This window comes from Microcaecilia unicolor, chromosome 6, assembly GCF_901765095.1.
Source record: "Microcaecilia unicolor chromosome 6, aMicUni1.1, whole genome shotgun sequence".
Taxonomy (NCBI): domain Eukaryota; kingdom Metazoa; phylum Chordata; class Amphibia; order Gymnophiona; family Siphonopidae; genus Microcaecilia; species Microcaecilia unicolor.
In genome coordinates this window covers 263,260,254-263,276,172 of record NC_044036.1, presented here as the reverse complement: position 1 = coordinate 263,276,172, position 15,919 = coordinate 263,260,254, and the positions used below count along the sequence as shown (strand labels likewise).

The 15,919-nt window shown below is 43.2% G+C and overlaps 1 protein-coding gene across 1 annotated transcript in view; it reads right to left on the bottom strand.

Annotated features, from left to right (window-relative positions):
- Nucleotides 1-855: 855 nt before the first annotated feature.
- Nucleotides 856-15,919, bottom strand: part of LOC115472034 (keratin, type I cytoskeletal 18-like) — a 56,185-nt gene continuing 41,121 nt past the window's right edge. Inside the window, exons 7-9 of the mRNA XM_030206071.1 lie at nucleotides 9,052-9,269; nucleotides 2,689-2,717; nucleotides 856-1,875 (exon numbers count right to left, since the gene is read on the bottom strand). Coding sequence (XP_030061931.1) covers nucleotides 1,766-1,875; nucleotides 2,689-2,717; nucleotides 9,052-9,269 — 357 coding nt within the window. The 3' untranslated portion in view covers nucleotides 856-1,765. The remainder of the gene's footprint in view (nucleotides 1,876-2,688; nucleotides 2,718-9,051; nucleotides 9,270-15,919) is intronic.

Genomic DNA, 15,919 nt, shown 5'->3' with positions numbered 1-15,919 from the left:
GCGAGGAAGCAACGCAGGACTGGGGGGGAGTAGGGAAGGAAGTGAAAGAGGGGGAGAACAGATAAAGACACCAGACTCAGGGCAAAACTTGTCATTTCAAAAAGCGACCCTGCACAGAAAGCCTGTGCTTCTGACCGGTGGGGGGGTGGGGGGGGGCTGGGCCCCCAAGGACCCTCTATAGCTATGCCCCTGGTAGAGTGTGTATGTGTGTTTTCCCCTCTCAGAGGTCATCAGTGGAGCCCAGATCCTCCCCTCTCATGGCATTTCCCTTCATGCCACAACAGTGACTCCACTAAGAAAATCAGCATTAAGCTCTGACCGGCTCTGTGGAGTTCCACCCCTCCTATGGATTTCCATGGTAATAGGAAATCCAGGAGGGAGGAAGGCAGGGCTGCTACATGGCCTGTTGGCTTTCAAGGCCTTTCAGGCTTCTTGCTGAATTTTTGTGTTGAAATTGCTGCTGCTGTGGGACTGGCAGTGCTCTATAAGACAAATGGTGTCATGGCTGCAAGTCCACATAAAGGCATGGCAATGGTAGCTGCATCATTCCGGCACCTATGATAATTTGGTTCCAGAGGCAGTTGCCTATCTTGCCAATATCTAATCCACGCTTGGGCAGGCTTGGGAAGCCCTGCAAATTTAACCTCTACTCTAGTGTCCTCTACTACTACTACTATTTAGCATTTCTATAGCGCTACAAGGCGTACGCAGCGCTGCACAAACATAGAAGAAAGACAGTCCCTGCTCAAACAGCTTACAATCTAATAGACAAAAAATAAATAAAGTAAGCAAATCAAATCAATTAATGTGAACGGGAAGGAAGAGAGGAGGGTAGGTGGAGGCGAGTGGTTACGAGTCAAAAGCAATGTTAAAGAGGTGGGCTTTCAGTCTAGATTTAAAGGTGGCCAAGGATGGGGCCTCTGCTATATTGTTCTTGCTGTAGACTAAGGAGTGGAGGAATAGCCTAATGTTTGAAAAGTCAGCATTTAATTCCCACTGCTGTTCCTTGTAAGCATGGGCAAGCCACTTAACCCTCCACTGTCTCAGGTACAGACTATTAGGTTCTCTGAGGTCAAGAAATACCTAGCGTTCCTGAATGTAACTCACCTTGAACTACTACTGAAAAAGGTGTGCGCTACAGTAAATCCCAATTCCTAAGCACAAGTAACTTGCCATCTTCCCTCTATAACTTAGGTATACATTTTCTAAAACTGGGGAATAGTGAATTTTTTGAACCTCTCCCCTTTCCTCCAATACATCATCTGTCCTGCTGTCCCAACCTCATGGTGTATGTGCAATTTTTGTTTTGGCTCTGCTGTTTCTCCTCTTTCTCTTTGGGGCTTTCAGTTCAATTGGAACTGGCCCATACAGAGGCGAGAGAATCATGACCCTCCATTCTGAGCTTCTCTCTCTCCCCCCCCTTTTATGGTGATAACCTGCTGGTTGAAAGGCATGAGCTGCAGGTCCCTTCTGACCGTGACACAGGTAGGTGTGTTACTGTGGTTGGGTTCACACAATCTTTCTGAAACAGGGCAACACATTGAACAATCAATAGCCCTGAAATTCCAGGTTCACAGTGTATAGGTTTCATATAACTACAAAGATGAGTATGTATTGGTGTACTAGGAAAATAATCTTTAACATCTTTTCTCAAGAAACAGAAAGCATTAGAGAAAACATAGCTGTGAGAGAAATGGGAAGACTGTGAGAGGACTGAGGTCTCCCAGCTGTTCTCAGGCTCCTTAGTCAAACTGTCCTCCAGCATTCAACTGCTTTCTTCAATCTCCTTAATGTCACTGGTCATGTCAACAAGTTCTCCATTAACCAAGGTCTGTGTGATGATCTTTACAATTTTTCTAGTTTTGACATCAGGTACTGTGGAATAACAGGAAAACTGAAATGAGAAGGGGACACAGAAAGAGCTAGACACGTACGTATATTGGTAGGAGGGTCCTGAGCTGGAATCACGCCCTTTGAAACACGCCCCTTAGCGCCTCTGCCCTGCCCACTGTGCTGCAGCCACCACAGGGAGACAGTGGCTAAGGGAGTGATTTTTAGGCCCTTTTCTCACTTGTGTCCTGTGTAGCCACACTGCTATATTGGGAGGATAACAATGAAGCCCCGAGGGCAGCTTGCAGGCCTATGGCTAGGTTGTACTTTTATCCATGGGCCTGCAAGTGAATTTTTAAAGGATCCCATCCTTAAATGGGTAAATCTGCATTTTCAAGTCTATTTTCTTGTCAATGTTCCTTTTAGCTGACAAGACCTTGTTTTCACACACCAGTGCTAATCAATCTATGTTGATACTCAACACTAGTTGGTATAATCTTCTGTATATGTTAAATACCTCAGCTGTGATATGATATCAGTTTGCTGGGCTGCTGAGGTAATGGAGCATGTCAGAGAAATGACTTTGAGTGCTAGGAATTACAGGGTGACTATTTCCTAGGATTGTGACAGATGCCTAGGACCCAGTCTGCATTCTGGGGTTTCTCTCCCTTGCCTCTCCTCAGCTGCCCTCTCCAATTAGAACCAGAGAGAGCAGCTTAATGACAGAAAAGAAGCCCTACCATTGCTATATGACATTGCTACACTCTCCCCCAATTGTTCCTTCAGAGGCCAAAAACATTTTTCTTCCTCTGTGTGTCACCAAGTTATTGATAAAATATTAAAAGAAAGATCACTCACCCACAGGCTGAGGGGCAATTAGTTTCTTCCTGCAAAAAAGAAAATATTCTTCATTCAGTACAAACTCCAGTGAAACATAACCCAGCAGTGAGAAGCCGTGATATATCTGAGTGAAGGATGTAGAAAACCATCCTGTGAAGTTAGTTACATTTTTTTTTTTATTTTCAGTTTATATACCGTATCTTATTGCAACTGCAAAACAGAATGGTTTACATATGTAAAAAATACAACTCATATATACAAACAAATAGAACTCCAATCATGACAGGAAAGCACGGCAAGCCAGAAATGACAACGAAGGACAATCCTAATACAATCTATAATTTAAAATACAGTTAAACCTAACCTTCTATACCTTCCCTACCATTATAAATTCTGTTCAATATAATTTATAACTTGTTCCTGTCTGGAGGACCACTGACTCAGTGGTTAGAGCAGGGAGTTGAAAACCAGAGTATCCAGTGTTCAAATCACACTTTTCCCATTGATGTTCCCTGTGTTCTTGGGTGAGTCACTTCAATCGCAGGTACAGCTCCAAATTGTAAATCCTTGTAGGCAGTACCTGACTCATAGTTCCCCTTGAGATTGGATCTGTAAATGAGGAGTAATTAAAGGAATGATATTTGTGTGGTCTCCCAAACTCAGAATGTTTTCTGGATAGAAGCTAAATATCATTGCCAGCTGGTTGACTTTTGGCACCACTCCTGGAATGTGCTTTGGTCCTCCTAATTTTATACAGATAAATGTTGCTGGACATTGAGGTATCCAACCATAAACTTTTATACGGTTAGCACTTGGTGCTGATTGCATTAAGTCCTTCTGACTACCAGTTCAGTGAGCTTTAACTAGTGAAATGAGAAAATATGAATTATCCCAGAGCTATTCATGTAGGCCACAGAAAAATCAAATTTTTATCCTACTTTTGAGGTTCATGATGTCTCTGTGCTTCTCAACTCTTACTCTGAGGCACCCTTAGCCAACTGAGGTAATCTGTAAACTCAATCACTATACATGAAATAAATTTGCATATCACTAGACCCATTGTAAGTAATTTCATTCATTTCAGTATTTATATACTGATTAGACCTAAGTGGCTTTTACAGTTTCACTTTACTGGTACTGTAGATCATCTAATACATATTCATTGTGGTAGTGTTGAAAACTCAACTAACTCTTCTAGGAGAGGACTGAGATGCACTGCCCTATGCTTTGACTTCTTCTGTTTGCACCTAATCCATACCAGACTTTGGAGCTCATTTTCAAAAGAGAAAAACGTCCAAAGAGTGGCATAAATCTGCATATTGGTATTTTCAAAACCAAATTTTAGATGTTTTTCTATGAAGTCCATCAGAAGTGCGTTCAAATCATAAGGGAGTGTGTCAGGGGCATGTTAAGGGCAGGATCTGGGTGTTTTTCAGCCATAATGGAATAAAACAAAAATGTCCAGGACTAAAACTAAGACATTTTGAGCTAGACCTGTTTTTATAATGAATAAGGCACCAAAGGGTGACCTAAATGACCAGATGACCACTGGAGGGAATCAAGGGTGAACCCCTAATACCCCCCAGTGGTCACTGACCCCCGCCCCCTCCCCACAAATGTGAATACAAATATGATTTAGCAGCCTCTATGATAAACCTGGCTCTAACATCTGGGGCTATTAGTGCAGCATGTAGGTCCCTGGCGTAGTGTAGTGGTCAGTGCAGTGCACCATGGAGTGGGGGATTCTGGTCCCTATCTCCCTCTACCTGTCACATTTGTGGGGGAAACTGTGAGCCCTCCAAAACTCACCAGAAACCTACTGTACCCACATATAGGTGCCCCCTTCACCCATAAGGGCTATTGTAGTGGTGTACAGTTGTGGGCAGTGGGTTTTGGGGGTCTCAGCAGACAAGATAAGGGAGCAACGGTGAGATGTGTACCTAGGAGCATGTTTTTGAAATCCACTGCAGTGCCCCCTAGGGTGCCCCATTTATCTCCTGGGATGTCTGGGAGACCAGTCTACTAAAAATGCTGACCCCTCCTACATCCCAATGGCTTGAATTTCTACATTTTTCACTTGGATTGTTTTTTTTCAAAATGGACCAAAAGACAAAATGTCCAAAGCACAAAACCTTGTTAGAAACAGTATTTTTGAATACAAAAGACAGATGTTTTTCTTTTTTGACAGTGAACTTCTTTCCTATTCAGATTTTGGATGTTATTTTGCAAAATGTCTAAAGTCGGACTTAGACATCATATTGAAAATGCCCCTCCATGTGATCCTTTAGAAATATTTTTGGGGATTCACTTAAATGAACTGACATGTGTATTCTGGAATGTTAGCTCCATTAGTTTTGTGTGGAATTTCTGGTGATTTTGTTTTTTATTGTTAGAAAGAACCGTAAATGAGGGCTGGCTTAACCAGTCTTTAATACATATGGTGACTGACTATACACTCATTCTGTACTTGGACTAACTAGCTACACACACTGCAACTTAGACCAGTTCTTTATATCTTGTTTAATTTTTTTTTTTTGTTACATTTTTACCCCGCGCTTTCCCACTCATGGCAGGCTCAATGCGGCAGGCAATGGAGGGTTAAGTGACTTACCCAGAGTCACAAGGAGCTGCCTGTGCCAGGAATCGAACTCAGTTATCCAGAACCAAAGTCCACCACCCTAACCACTAGGCCACTCCTCCAAAGAACTTGCTTGAGTTTAACCACTCATCTATTCTATCATTTATCCTAACTCTGTACCACTCATCTTGTCCCCACCTTTACATCTGCACTTGGCACCTCAGCTACATGGTAAGCTGTATTGTAGAAAAGCACTAGTATTATAGCTATGTTATTTGAATGCTCTAATGAGTACTTACTAGATTTTCATTAGTATTATGCTGCCATCATATCTCTGTTATTTGAATTTTAGTGCTGTTAAATGTGTACATTTTTGATACTGTTTTATGGTAGTCCTATTATTAGGTTTTAATTTGCTGTTCTCAAGTTTAACTCATTTATTGTATTCATGTTTATATTTGGTAATTTTACTATCGTTATGCTGTTAACAAAATTGTAAGGTTTGTGTTAAACTGTACCTGCTGTACACCACCTTGGGTGAATCTCTTCATAAAGGCAGTTAATAAATCCCAATAAATAAATAAACCTCCAGGTTACACTAAGGAGTATGTTTATTAAGGCACGTTAGTGTTTTTTTTTATTTTTTATTATCTTTATTAGCATCAGTGCAGTACAACCATGTGTTCTGTTCATTTATATACAAAAAGTAACACCTTTAAAGTTAAGGCGTGTTAAATGCTAACACGCCAATTCATTTCTATGGGCGCATTAGCATTTAACACGTGTCAACCATTAACGTGCGGTAAAAATGCTAACGCGCCTATAGTGCTCCTTAGTAGCATACCCCTAGGTGACTGCCTAGGGTGGCACATTCTAGGAGGCAGCAAACAGCAACTACAGTTCAAGCAAAGGAAAAGGTCCTGATGCCAGAGTAATTCAAAGAACCATCAATGTATTTCTACCCACAGGGAGGGTTGGCAGTTTTGAAATAGACCATTTACATGGCTGCATGGCTTCTGAAAATTTCCCTCCTGTATATATACCCAGGGCCAGCCATAGCAATTGCAGTACCCTGTGTGGACCAGTTTGGTGGGCCTCCCCCCTTGCCCGGGACAAAAGATTTCAAATGAGGTGTCAGGGATTTATTTATTTAAACAAAATTCTTTAATCACCGACTACTATTCTAACGTTAGCGATTTACAAGCCTGAGATACTCTGGACCAAAAAGGCAACAAAATGGCACTCTCTCTCTCTCTCTGAGAAGCGTAAAACCAAAGTGTGAGGGGGAGTGAGAGGGAGGAGATGTAAGAGATGTAAGGTCTTGCTGGTGTGGGCAGTTGGAGTAGTATAGAGCTTCAGTGCTGAGGAGCACGATTACCGAGGGGGAGGGAGAGAGAATGAGATGGCGATGGAAAAGGAAAAGAAGTTTTTAACTTTTAGCAGCTGCCACTTACAAGCGGATTCAGTTCAGCGCAGGGCTCCTAGGAGTGCAGGGCCCTGTGTGGCTGCCCTTGTTGCACCTGCTTAAAGCCAACCCTGTATATACCTAAATTTAATATTTAAAGTATGATGTCCTATTATGCGTTTTTATGGAATCATTCTGGAAGTGGTGGTGTTGGGGCGAGCATGATTGTTGAATGTAATTATAGTTTATTGGTACTTATTATACCACTCTAACTGACTGGGCAGAGCACAGCGGTGTACAGACTAGAAAACAACATTTTTGGAAAAAAAAAAAAAGGAAAAGGAACTCCATTTTTTACAGGAAAGTGAGACATTCACACAAAGAGAGGAAAGGTAAGAGAACTAAAGGAAAGAGGGGAGATGGAGGTGAAAGAACTGGAAAGGGGGGACAGAGGAAAAAAAGAAATAAAAACAACAGAAGAGAAGGGGGGGTTGGTGTTCTTTTTTTGTCTGTTACCCTAAAGGCCTGTTTGAAAAGCCACGTTTTAAGTTGTGATTTGAAGTTCTTAAAAGAGAAATTGCTACGGAGAGGGAGGGAAAGATTGTTCCAAAAATAAGAGGGGCAAGGAAAAAAAATGCACCACGTCTACTGGATTCAAGGCGGTCAAAATTCTCAGGGGGGAAGGGGGGAAGCCATAGGGATTTGAAAGGTAAATGAGGGGAATGCAAGACATAAGTTCACCTGGGCACCAAACTCCTTTGCACCAGCCCTGCTATAAAGGAATGGTACAAAAAGAAGTTTAATAAACATAGTTGCAACAGTATTGTCTTTTTGTGCAAGTTCTGAGACCTGCAACACAAAGAATTTTATTCAAGTTTGAATACTGTCATTTGGAATTACCATCATGTCAATTTACAATATTAAAATCATAAACAAAGCAGGAAAAGAAATAAAACTCTCTTCTCACCACAAAACAAACCTCCCTTCATCCATAAAAACCTCGGAACATACTCTCCCAATATCGGACAAACTGAAGATCCTTGGAATTACTATTGACACCAACCTAACCCTGGAGATCCAAGCCTCTGCCATCACGAAGAAAATGTTCCATGCAACGTGGAAACTCAAACGAATCAAACAATTCTTCCCAAGGGAAACTAATTCCAACAATGGTACTATGACTATGACTATGTCATAACAAAACTCTGTAAGCCACATTGAGCCTGCAAATAGGTGGGAAAATGTGGGATACAAATGCAATAAATAAATAAATCACGTTGACTACTGTAATGCCATATATGCGGGATGCAAAGAACAGATCTTAAGGAAACTCCAGACTGCGCAGAACACGGCAGCTAGATTCATTTTTGGAAAGACAAGACTCGAAAGTGCTAAACCCCTACGTGAAATACTGCACTGGCTACCAATCAAGGAATGAATAGCCTTCAAACTTTGCACTCTGGTCCACAAAATAATCCATGGCCTGGTCCCAACCTACATGACCGAACTTATCGATTTACCAACTAGAAATATCATCGAATCATCAAGAACGTTTCAAAACCTGCATTACCCAAACTGTAAAGGACTAAAATACAAATCAACATATGCACCCAGCTCTGGAACGCATCACCTAGAAACATTAGAACTGTGAACACCCATCTAAAATTCTGAAAAGACTTCAAGACTCACCTCTTTCTGAAAGCCAACCCAGCAGACCTTAACTAATTCATGAACAATCTATCACATCTATCAAACTAAGAAATGAACAATACTCACTCCTATCCACATAATCCTACTACTTCAAACTGCACGAATCTTATCACTCCAGTTATGGACTTCTACCCTTATCCTACTCTGTATTGCTCACTAGAAGCTATTGTCCCATCCCCTGAGACTTATTACTTCTCTCTATATGCAACTATATATTTGTCTTTTCCGGAACCTTATTAGCTTCCTTGCACCTACTGTTACTCTATTTTCCACTCTGTATATATTCCTGGAGTTGGTACTCTCCTCTCCGGAGCCTGTAAGACACATTGAGCCTACTGCTATGCGGGAAAATGTGGGATACAAATGTAATAAATAAATAAATAAATAAATAAATAAATAAATATAGTATAGAGGAGAAAGCTGTATACCTCATGCCCTTCTTGAGTCCTACTGTCTCCCCTACTGCCCTGTTTCAATTTGTTGGTCTCTCTGAAAGATTTAAAGGCATCTCTTGATTCAAGCAGCTCCAAAACCCACAAGACCTTTCTTGAATGCCTGATAAGGTGACTCAAGTCTTAGATAATGGGCAGATTATTCAAAAGAGATGGACCTGTTACTGCAGGTGCTATAGAGAAATCCAACAACCTCCATACATGATCTGTATCTTTCTTTCCATGGCGATACTTACTGAATGTCACCTTCAAGCAGACGCCGGTAAACCTCAATCTCAGCCTCCAGTGTCTCTTTGATGAGGAGTAAGGCTTCATACTCATTCTTCTGACTCTGCATGCTGCATTTTACCTCAACAAATTCCTTTTCCAGACTGGCAATCATCTTCTGAATCTCATGCAACTTAGTGCTGTAGCAGAACTCAGTTTCCTGTAGAGTTCCATCCAGGGCATTCACCTGGGAAAGGGCAGACAAATACAAAGAACTGGCTATCACTGCAGTCCTGATTGCTGTGACTCTACTCTGTTTCTTTCTGTCCCATCTGTTGAAGAGATGATTTTCTACAAAGGTGGGTGGGTCAGTGACAATGCTGTGAGTTTACTATCTGGAAGGTCCCTGGTTTCATTGTCAAGTCAGGTCATCTGCACCCCTGGTTGTCTAGTGCTGCGGATACTAAGAGGCAGAATCTATGGCCAGAGAGGGTGGGTGGGGGTGGGGGGTGGAAGGAGGAGATAGTCATAGTCATCACTAAGGGTGCCACCTGGTGGTCAAATTTAAAGCCCATGATACAGGGCTCTGGATGAAATCTTGGCATGGAGGCTTCAGGACTATCAGTAAAATGACCAGACTAGGGAATAGTAGGAGGATGGGTTTGTTAAAATAAGGGGGAGAACCCCTGGATAGTTATGAATGAAGACCCATGGTACTAGAATCCCAGCACTGGTTCTGACTGAGCAGAAAGAAAACAATGAGAGGGAGAACTATTGGGCCAAACAAAGATGATTTGTAGTGAAAAGCATTCTTTGAAATGCTGGGGAAATGTTAAGATTTCTGTTATGTGGATTTCAGGTGTTTCATTTTCCCTTGAAGTTTAATTTTCAGTGCCTGAAAGTGAAGGCATTCTTAACCCTGTGTGTTACTACTACTATTACTACTTGACATTTCTAAAGCGCTACTAGGGTTACGCAGCGCTGTACAATTTAACATAGAAGGAAAGTCCCTGCTCAAGGAGCTTACAATCTAAAGGACAAATGTACAGTCAGTCAAATAGGGGCAGTCAAATTGGGGCAGTTTCGATTTCTTGAAAGGTATAAAGGTTAGGTGCCGAAAGCAACATTGAAGAGGTGGGCTTTGAGCAAAGATTTGAAGATGTTCTGGTAAGAAACCCGGCAGTACCTGTTAAATTCCTAGAAAACACTGGAGTAAAGCTGTAGAGGGCAATTATTCAAAGCCATTTACATGGGTTAAATAGCAATTTACCCAGATCAATTAACTTGGCTTAAAATGACCCCTTCTGTCCAGCTTAAAGTAGGCAGAAGTAGAGAATGATGCGGGGGTGGAGACCATGGGGACAGGGACAAATTTTGTTAATGAATTGGACAGTTATTTATGTTTCAGTGATGCAGATGACAATGTTTTCATTTTTTGGAAAAACAAGCAAAAGTGCTGGCCACAACTGGCAAAATTTGCATAGGGGATTCCTGTGCATTCCTGCTACCAGCACATCTGCTCAGAAGACATTTTCTATTGCAGGAAGGACTATGGAGACAGGAGAACTAGACTAAATCCTGAGATTGTTGATGACTTATTATTCATCCATAGCTTAAAAAAAATCACAACAGTGCTTCATAGGGCATATTTCTCCCTCCGCTAGGGCATAGAGAACGTGTTGTATTTTGTACCCCTGGACATTTTAACAGGGTGGATTAGGGTTCGTTGGGGGAGTAGAAGTCAGCTATTGTTGGGGTTGGAAGAGTAGAGGGTGGTGGTGGTGGAGGTGGTGGGGGATAGTATAGTTGCTCGTTGTTATTGTTTTCTATTTGTGATTTATAAACAACAGTTGCACAGAATACTGTTCCTTTTTATACTTTAATAAAAAGATTTAAATATAAAATCATACGTGTCCGAGGCTTCAGTAGATGAAAACAGAGCATGCGGGTACAGGGTGGGGACAGGGGCAGAGCCTATAGAGATGGGGAGGGGATGAAGACAGGGCCTGTGGAGACAGGGAGAGAGCCTATGGGGATGGGTGGGGACAGGCACAGAGCCTGCGGGGATGGGGACAGATTGGCCCCCATGCTACAGGGCCTTCCCAAGCCTCTTGGAAGCTGAAGAAGGCACAGCCTGCTGGAAGGCTTTAGGACTCCTCCCTAACTTGTGCCCTAACACTGCATGGAGGCCTGCACAGGTTGGGTGAGTAAAACAGCACGCATGTATTCAGCTTTAAAATGCACATGCGCTGTTTTGCTTGTGCTCAGCAGTCTGTACAAAGAGCAGGTGGAAAAGAACGTGGGTGCTTTGAGCATACATATTTGTGGTCACTAATTTTGAAAAGGGAAAAATGTGGGTTTCCTTTCACACAGTACAGGATTGATTTTTTTGGTGGGGAATGAGGTCAGTGAGTGTGAACATTTGGTAATGAGGATGCTCATATCATCTCTTGTTCTCTTCTCATTGGCTCTGCCACTGCTGCTGACTAGGTGGACTTGCTTCCAAAGAGTGTATGCAAGTGGATGTGGGCCATGGGCCCTTCAGAGACACCAATGGCTGTACCCCGACTTTGAAAACTGGCTATAGTATGTGCAGGTTAAAAGTGCCCAATGTACATTGCAAACAACACTAGCTACTTTGAATGACCCCCTTGAAGAATTCCTTATTAATTGCATATATAGAGTGGCATTTTTGAAAGAATATACAGTCAGAATTGAGATGACATCCAAGTTAGGATATCTCAAGTTCAACTAATATTTTATAAAAGAATCTGCTGGTGTAGAGTGTGCTCTAAAACAAATGGACATTTATTCTGCAAGACCATCCATTTTGAAATGAAAAACTTTTAAATTACAAACAAATCAAGATGAGCACATATGGTACTGAAGTTTAGGGGTGGCGGTTGCTGCCAGTGTATTTGACCGAGCAGAGACATTCCTGGGGAGCGGAGTTGGGGAAGAGAACTCCAACACTAAACACTCTCCAAATGTTAGATGAATGGTCAAGGGTCTGGTAGTTAAACTTTAATTCCAAGAAGTGCAGAGTGATGCACTTGGGGTGCAGAAACCCAAAAGAGATATACCAGAAAGGAAGGAAGAGATGGTAAGCTCAACTCAGGAGAGGGACCTTGGGGTGAAGGTGTCTGCAGATCTGAAGGTGAAAAAACAATGCGTCAAGGCGGTGGCCATGGCCAGAAGGATGCTAGGCTGTATAGAGAGGGGTATAACCAGCAGAAGAAAGGAGGTGTTGATGCCCCTCTACAAGTTGAATACAATACTGTTTGTGAGGTCCCACTTGGAGTATTGTATTCAGTTTTGGAGGCCGTATCTTGCTAAGGATGTAAAAATACTTGAAGTGGTGCAAAGAAAAGCTACAAAAATGGTATGGGATTTGCGTTACAAGACAAACAAGGAGAGACTTGCTGACCTGAACATCTATATCCTGGAGGTAAGGAGAAACAGGGGTGATATGATGCAGACGTTCAATATTTGAAAGGTATTAATCTGTAAACAAGCCTTTTCCAGAGATGGGAAGGTAATAGAACTAGAGGACATGAATTGAGGTTGAAGAGGGGCAGACTCAAGAATAATGTCAGAAAGTATTTTTTCATGGAGAGGGTGGTAGATACTTGGAATGCCCTCCTGCAGGAGGTGGTGAAGATGAAAATGGTAATGGAATTCAAAAATGTGTGGGATAAACACAAAGGAATCCTGTTTAGAGGGAATGGATCCATAGAAGCTTAGCAGAGATTAGGTGGCAACACTGGTAATTGAGAAGCAAAGCCAGTGCTGGGCAGACTTTTATGGTCTGTGCCTTGAAAATGTCAAGGACAAATCAAGATCAGGTATACATATGAAGTATCACATACCATGTGTAATGAGTTTATCTTGTTGGGCAGACTGGATGGAACGTACAGGTCTTTATCTACTGTCATCTACTTACGTTACTATATTTACACATACACTTTTTAAAATAGACATATATGTACATAAAATGAGCCAGGAGATTTGTATGTGCCAAAGAGCAGGTGTAAATATATGTACAGAAATTCCCTGGGGCAATTTTCAAAGTGGAGATTTTGAAAGTATGTGCTTGTGGAAAAATGAGTGCCTACTATTTATATATGCCTCTAAGGGGGCAATTTTCAAAACCACTTACAAGTAGACATGGCCTTTATGAAAATTACACATCCTATATGTAGGTCAAATTTTACCCACAGTAGGAGGAGGCATTCCTGGATGTGTGGCTGGTGTGGGATTTGAGACTTGTGCTTATTTTTACTTATAAAAAGTACTGACGCAAAAAGGAAGTGCAGATGGCTGTGTGTACATTTTCCAATGCAATGTTCAAAGTGAAAATAAACATATACAATTGCTTGGACCAGGGCTTAATTTGTAGACAAAAAGTTAGTGGAACTGGGGGTGGGGCCAGGGCCAGAAGTGGGGGCAGGGCCAAGGCAGGAAATTAACTTACTCCTATACTCACAATTCTCCAGCTCTGTGGAGCATAAGTGCTCGCACCTAAATATAGGCCTGTAATTTGCCTGTTATGTTGGTATTCTATAAAAGAAATAGATGTCTACTTTTCTTTATAGAATAAGAGCTACATAAGCACCTCCAGGTGCCTAAACATAGGCCCCCGTTGTAGAATTACCTCATGGTGCCAATATTCAGGGTCTTATGTGGAATTTTTTAACTATATCTGTAAAAAAAACCACACATACACTGGTCCATATTCAAAGCAATTTAAGCAGGCAGGAGAGGCTCCTGCCTGCTTAAATTGCCTTTTGCTGCCTAACTCCTTCAGTGGCACCAAAGCAGGCAGTGCCGCTCAATATTGCCTCTGACCACTGCAAAAAAAAAAAAAAAAAAGTCAGGGGTAGTACAGTGGCCGGCGTTAGGGAAGAACCTGTGGTTATGTGGTGCTGGCACCTGCATAACTAAGCGACCTAATTTAGGGAGGGGGAGGGAAGGAGGGGGCTCTGTTGGGGGGGGATCAGGAGGGGGATTGTGTGTTTGTGTGTGTGTGTGTGTGTGTGTGTGGTGGTGGTGGGGGTTATATTGGTGCTGGCTAATATTCAGCTGGGACCCGCATACTACTACTACTACTTATCATTTCTACAGCACTACTAGACTGTCTTGCATAACTGTCTTACGTGGGCTCCAGCTGAATATTGGCCAAGAACCGCATAAGCCCTGGCAGCCAGCACAGCTCCAGATATTCAGCTTTAGCCTCTCTCTCATTGCCTCAGCAACCTCAGCCTAAAGCCTCTCTCCATTGCCAGATAAGCTGTGGGTGGGTAGGCAATGGAGATAAGCAGAGATGTCTTATCAACTCCTTCTCTGCTTTTGTAATAGATAACATGCTGTTTGATTTATAAACAAGCAATAAATAATTCCAGTTGTATCAAGTCTGGTTCCTAGATGTTTGGGCTGGCTCCTAGATCCTAAGAAAATTTGTTGAGGCCTGTAGGGGCCTATGGGGTCCTTTTATTAAGCTGCGTAAGTGCCCGACATGTGCCAAAATGGAGTTACCGCTCGGTTACCGCATGAGACTTTACCGCTAGGTCAATGGCTGGCGGTAAGGTCTCAGTCCCAAAATGGATGCATGGCAATTTTCATTTTGCTGCACATCCATTTCGGCAAAAATTTAAAAAAAGGCATTTTGTACAGGTGCACTGAAAAATGATTCTGCGTGTGCCCAAAACACATGTCTACACTACCGCAGGCCATTTTTCAGCGCACATTTGTAAAAGGGTCCCTATATTACCTTTATAAAATAGAATGATAATAGGTACCATTTTGGACTTCTTACATAAGTATCTTGTTATAGAATTACTCCCCACACAGAGTAGCAATAAAGCACAGTGCTTAGGTCATAGAGCTGTGACCTTTGATTGTAACCTGTGACAGGGACTACACAATTTATCCTCGACAGTGCTGTGTACACTGATGGATCTTCATAAATAACTAGTATAAAAGGCCCATTTCGGTAGGCAATGAAACTGGCGCTAGCAAGGTAATCCCCCCTCCCTCCCTCCAGACCCCCCTCCCTCCCTTCCGAGTTCCAGACCCCCCTCCCTCCATCCCTCCCTTTCGAGTTCCAGATCCCCCCCTCCCTCCCGAGTTCCAGACCCCCCTCCCAGTTCAAGGCCCCCTCACGCCCCTCCCACCGAGTTCTAGACTCCCCCGTCCCTCCGATTTCAACACCCCCCCTCCGCGTTACTGACCCCTGAACCCCCGTGCCGCGACCCTCTCGACCCCCCCTTCCCGCAGAAAACTCTCCCCCGCCGGCATCACGTACCTGTGCTGAAGACAGCCAAAGTTCTCTTCTCGTTTGCGCCGGCGATGCTTGTTGAATGATCATCTGTTGAAGTTTCTGTGCACGCGTCTGATGTCAGACGCACACACAGAAACTTAAACAGATGATCATTCATCAAGCAACGCCCCGGCGCAGCCGAGAAGAGAAGTTTGGTTGTCGTCAGCACAGGAACGCGGCGGGGTAGGGTTTTCGGCGGAAAAGGGGGGGCGAGAGGTTCGCGGCAGGGGGTCCAGGGCTCAGTTACACGGAGGGGGGGTGTTGAAATCGGAGGGAGGGGGGAGTCTAGAACTCAGTGGGAGGGGCGTGAGGGGGCCTTGAACGGGATGGGAGGGAGGGAGTGATGTGTGTGTGTGTGGGGGGCGGGGGTGTTGATGTTCCTCGGGTGGGGGGTGCTTTGGTGATGCGCCGGGGGGGGGGGGGGGTTCTGTGTTGCCCTGCTCCCTGTCACTTGCTCAGAAGTGGCAGGGAGCGACGCACTGACAGCTGATTCTCAGGCAGGGGGAGGAGTAGGGAAACACGCGGAGTGTTTCCCTACTCCTCCCCTTGCCTTGGAATCAGCTGTCAGTGACGTTACT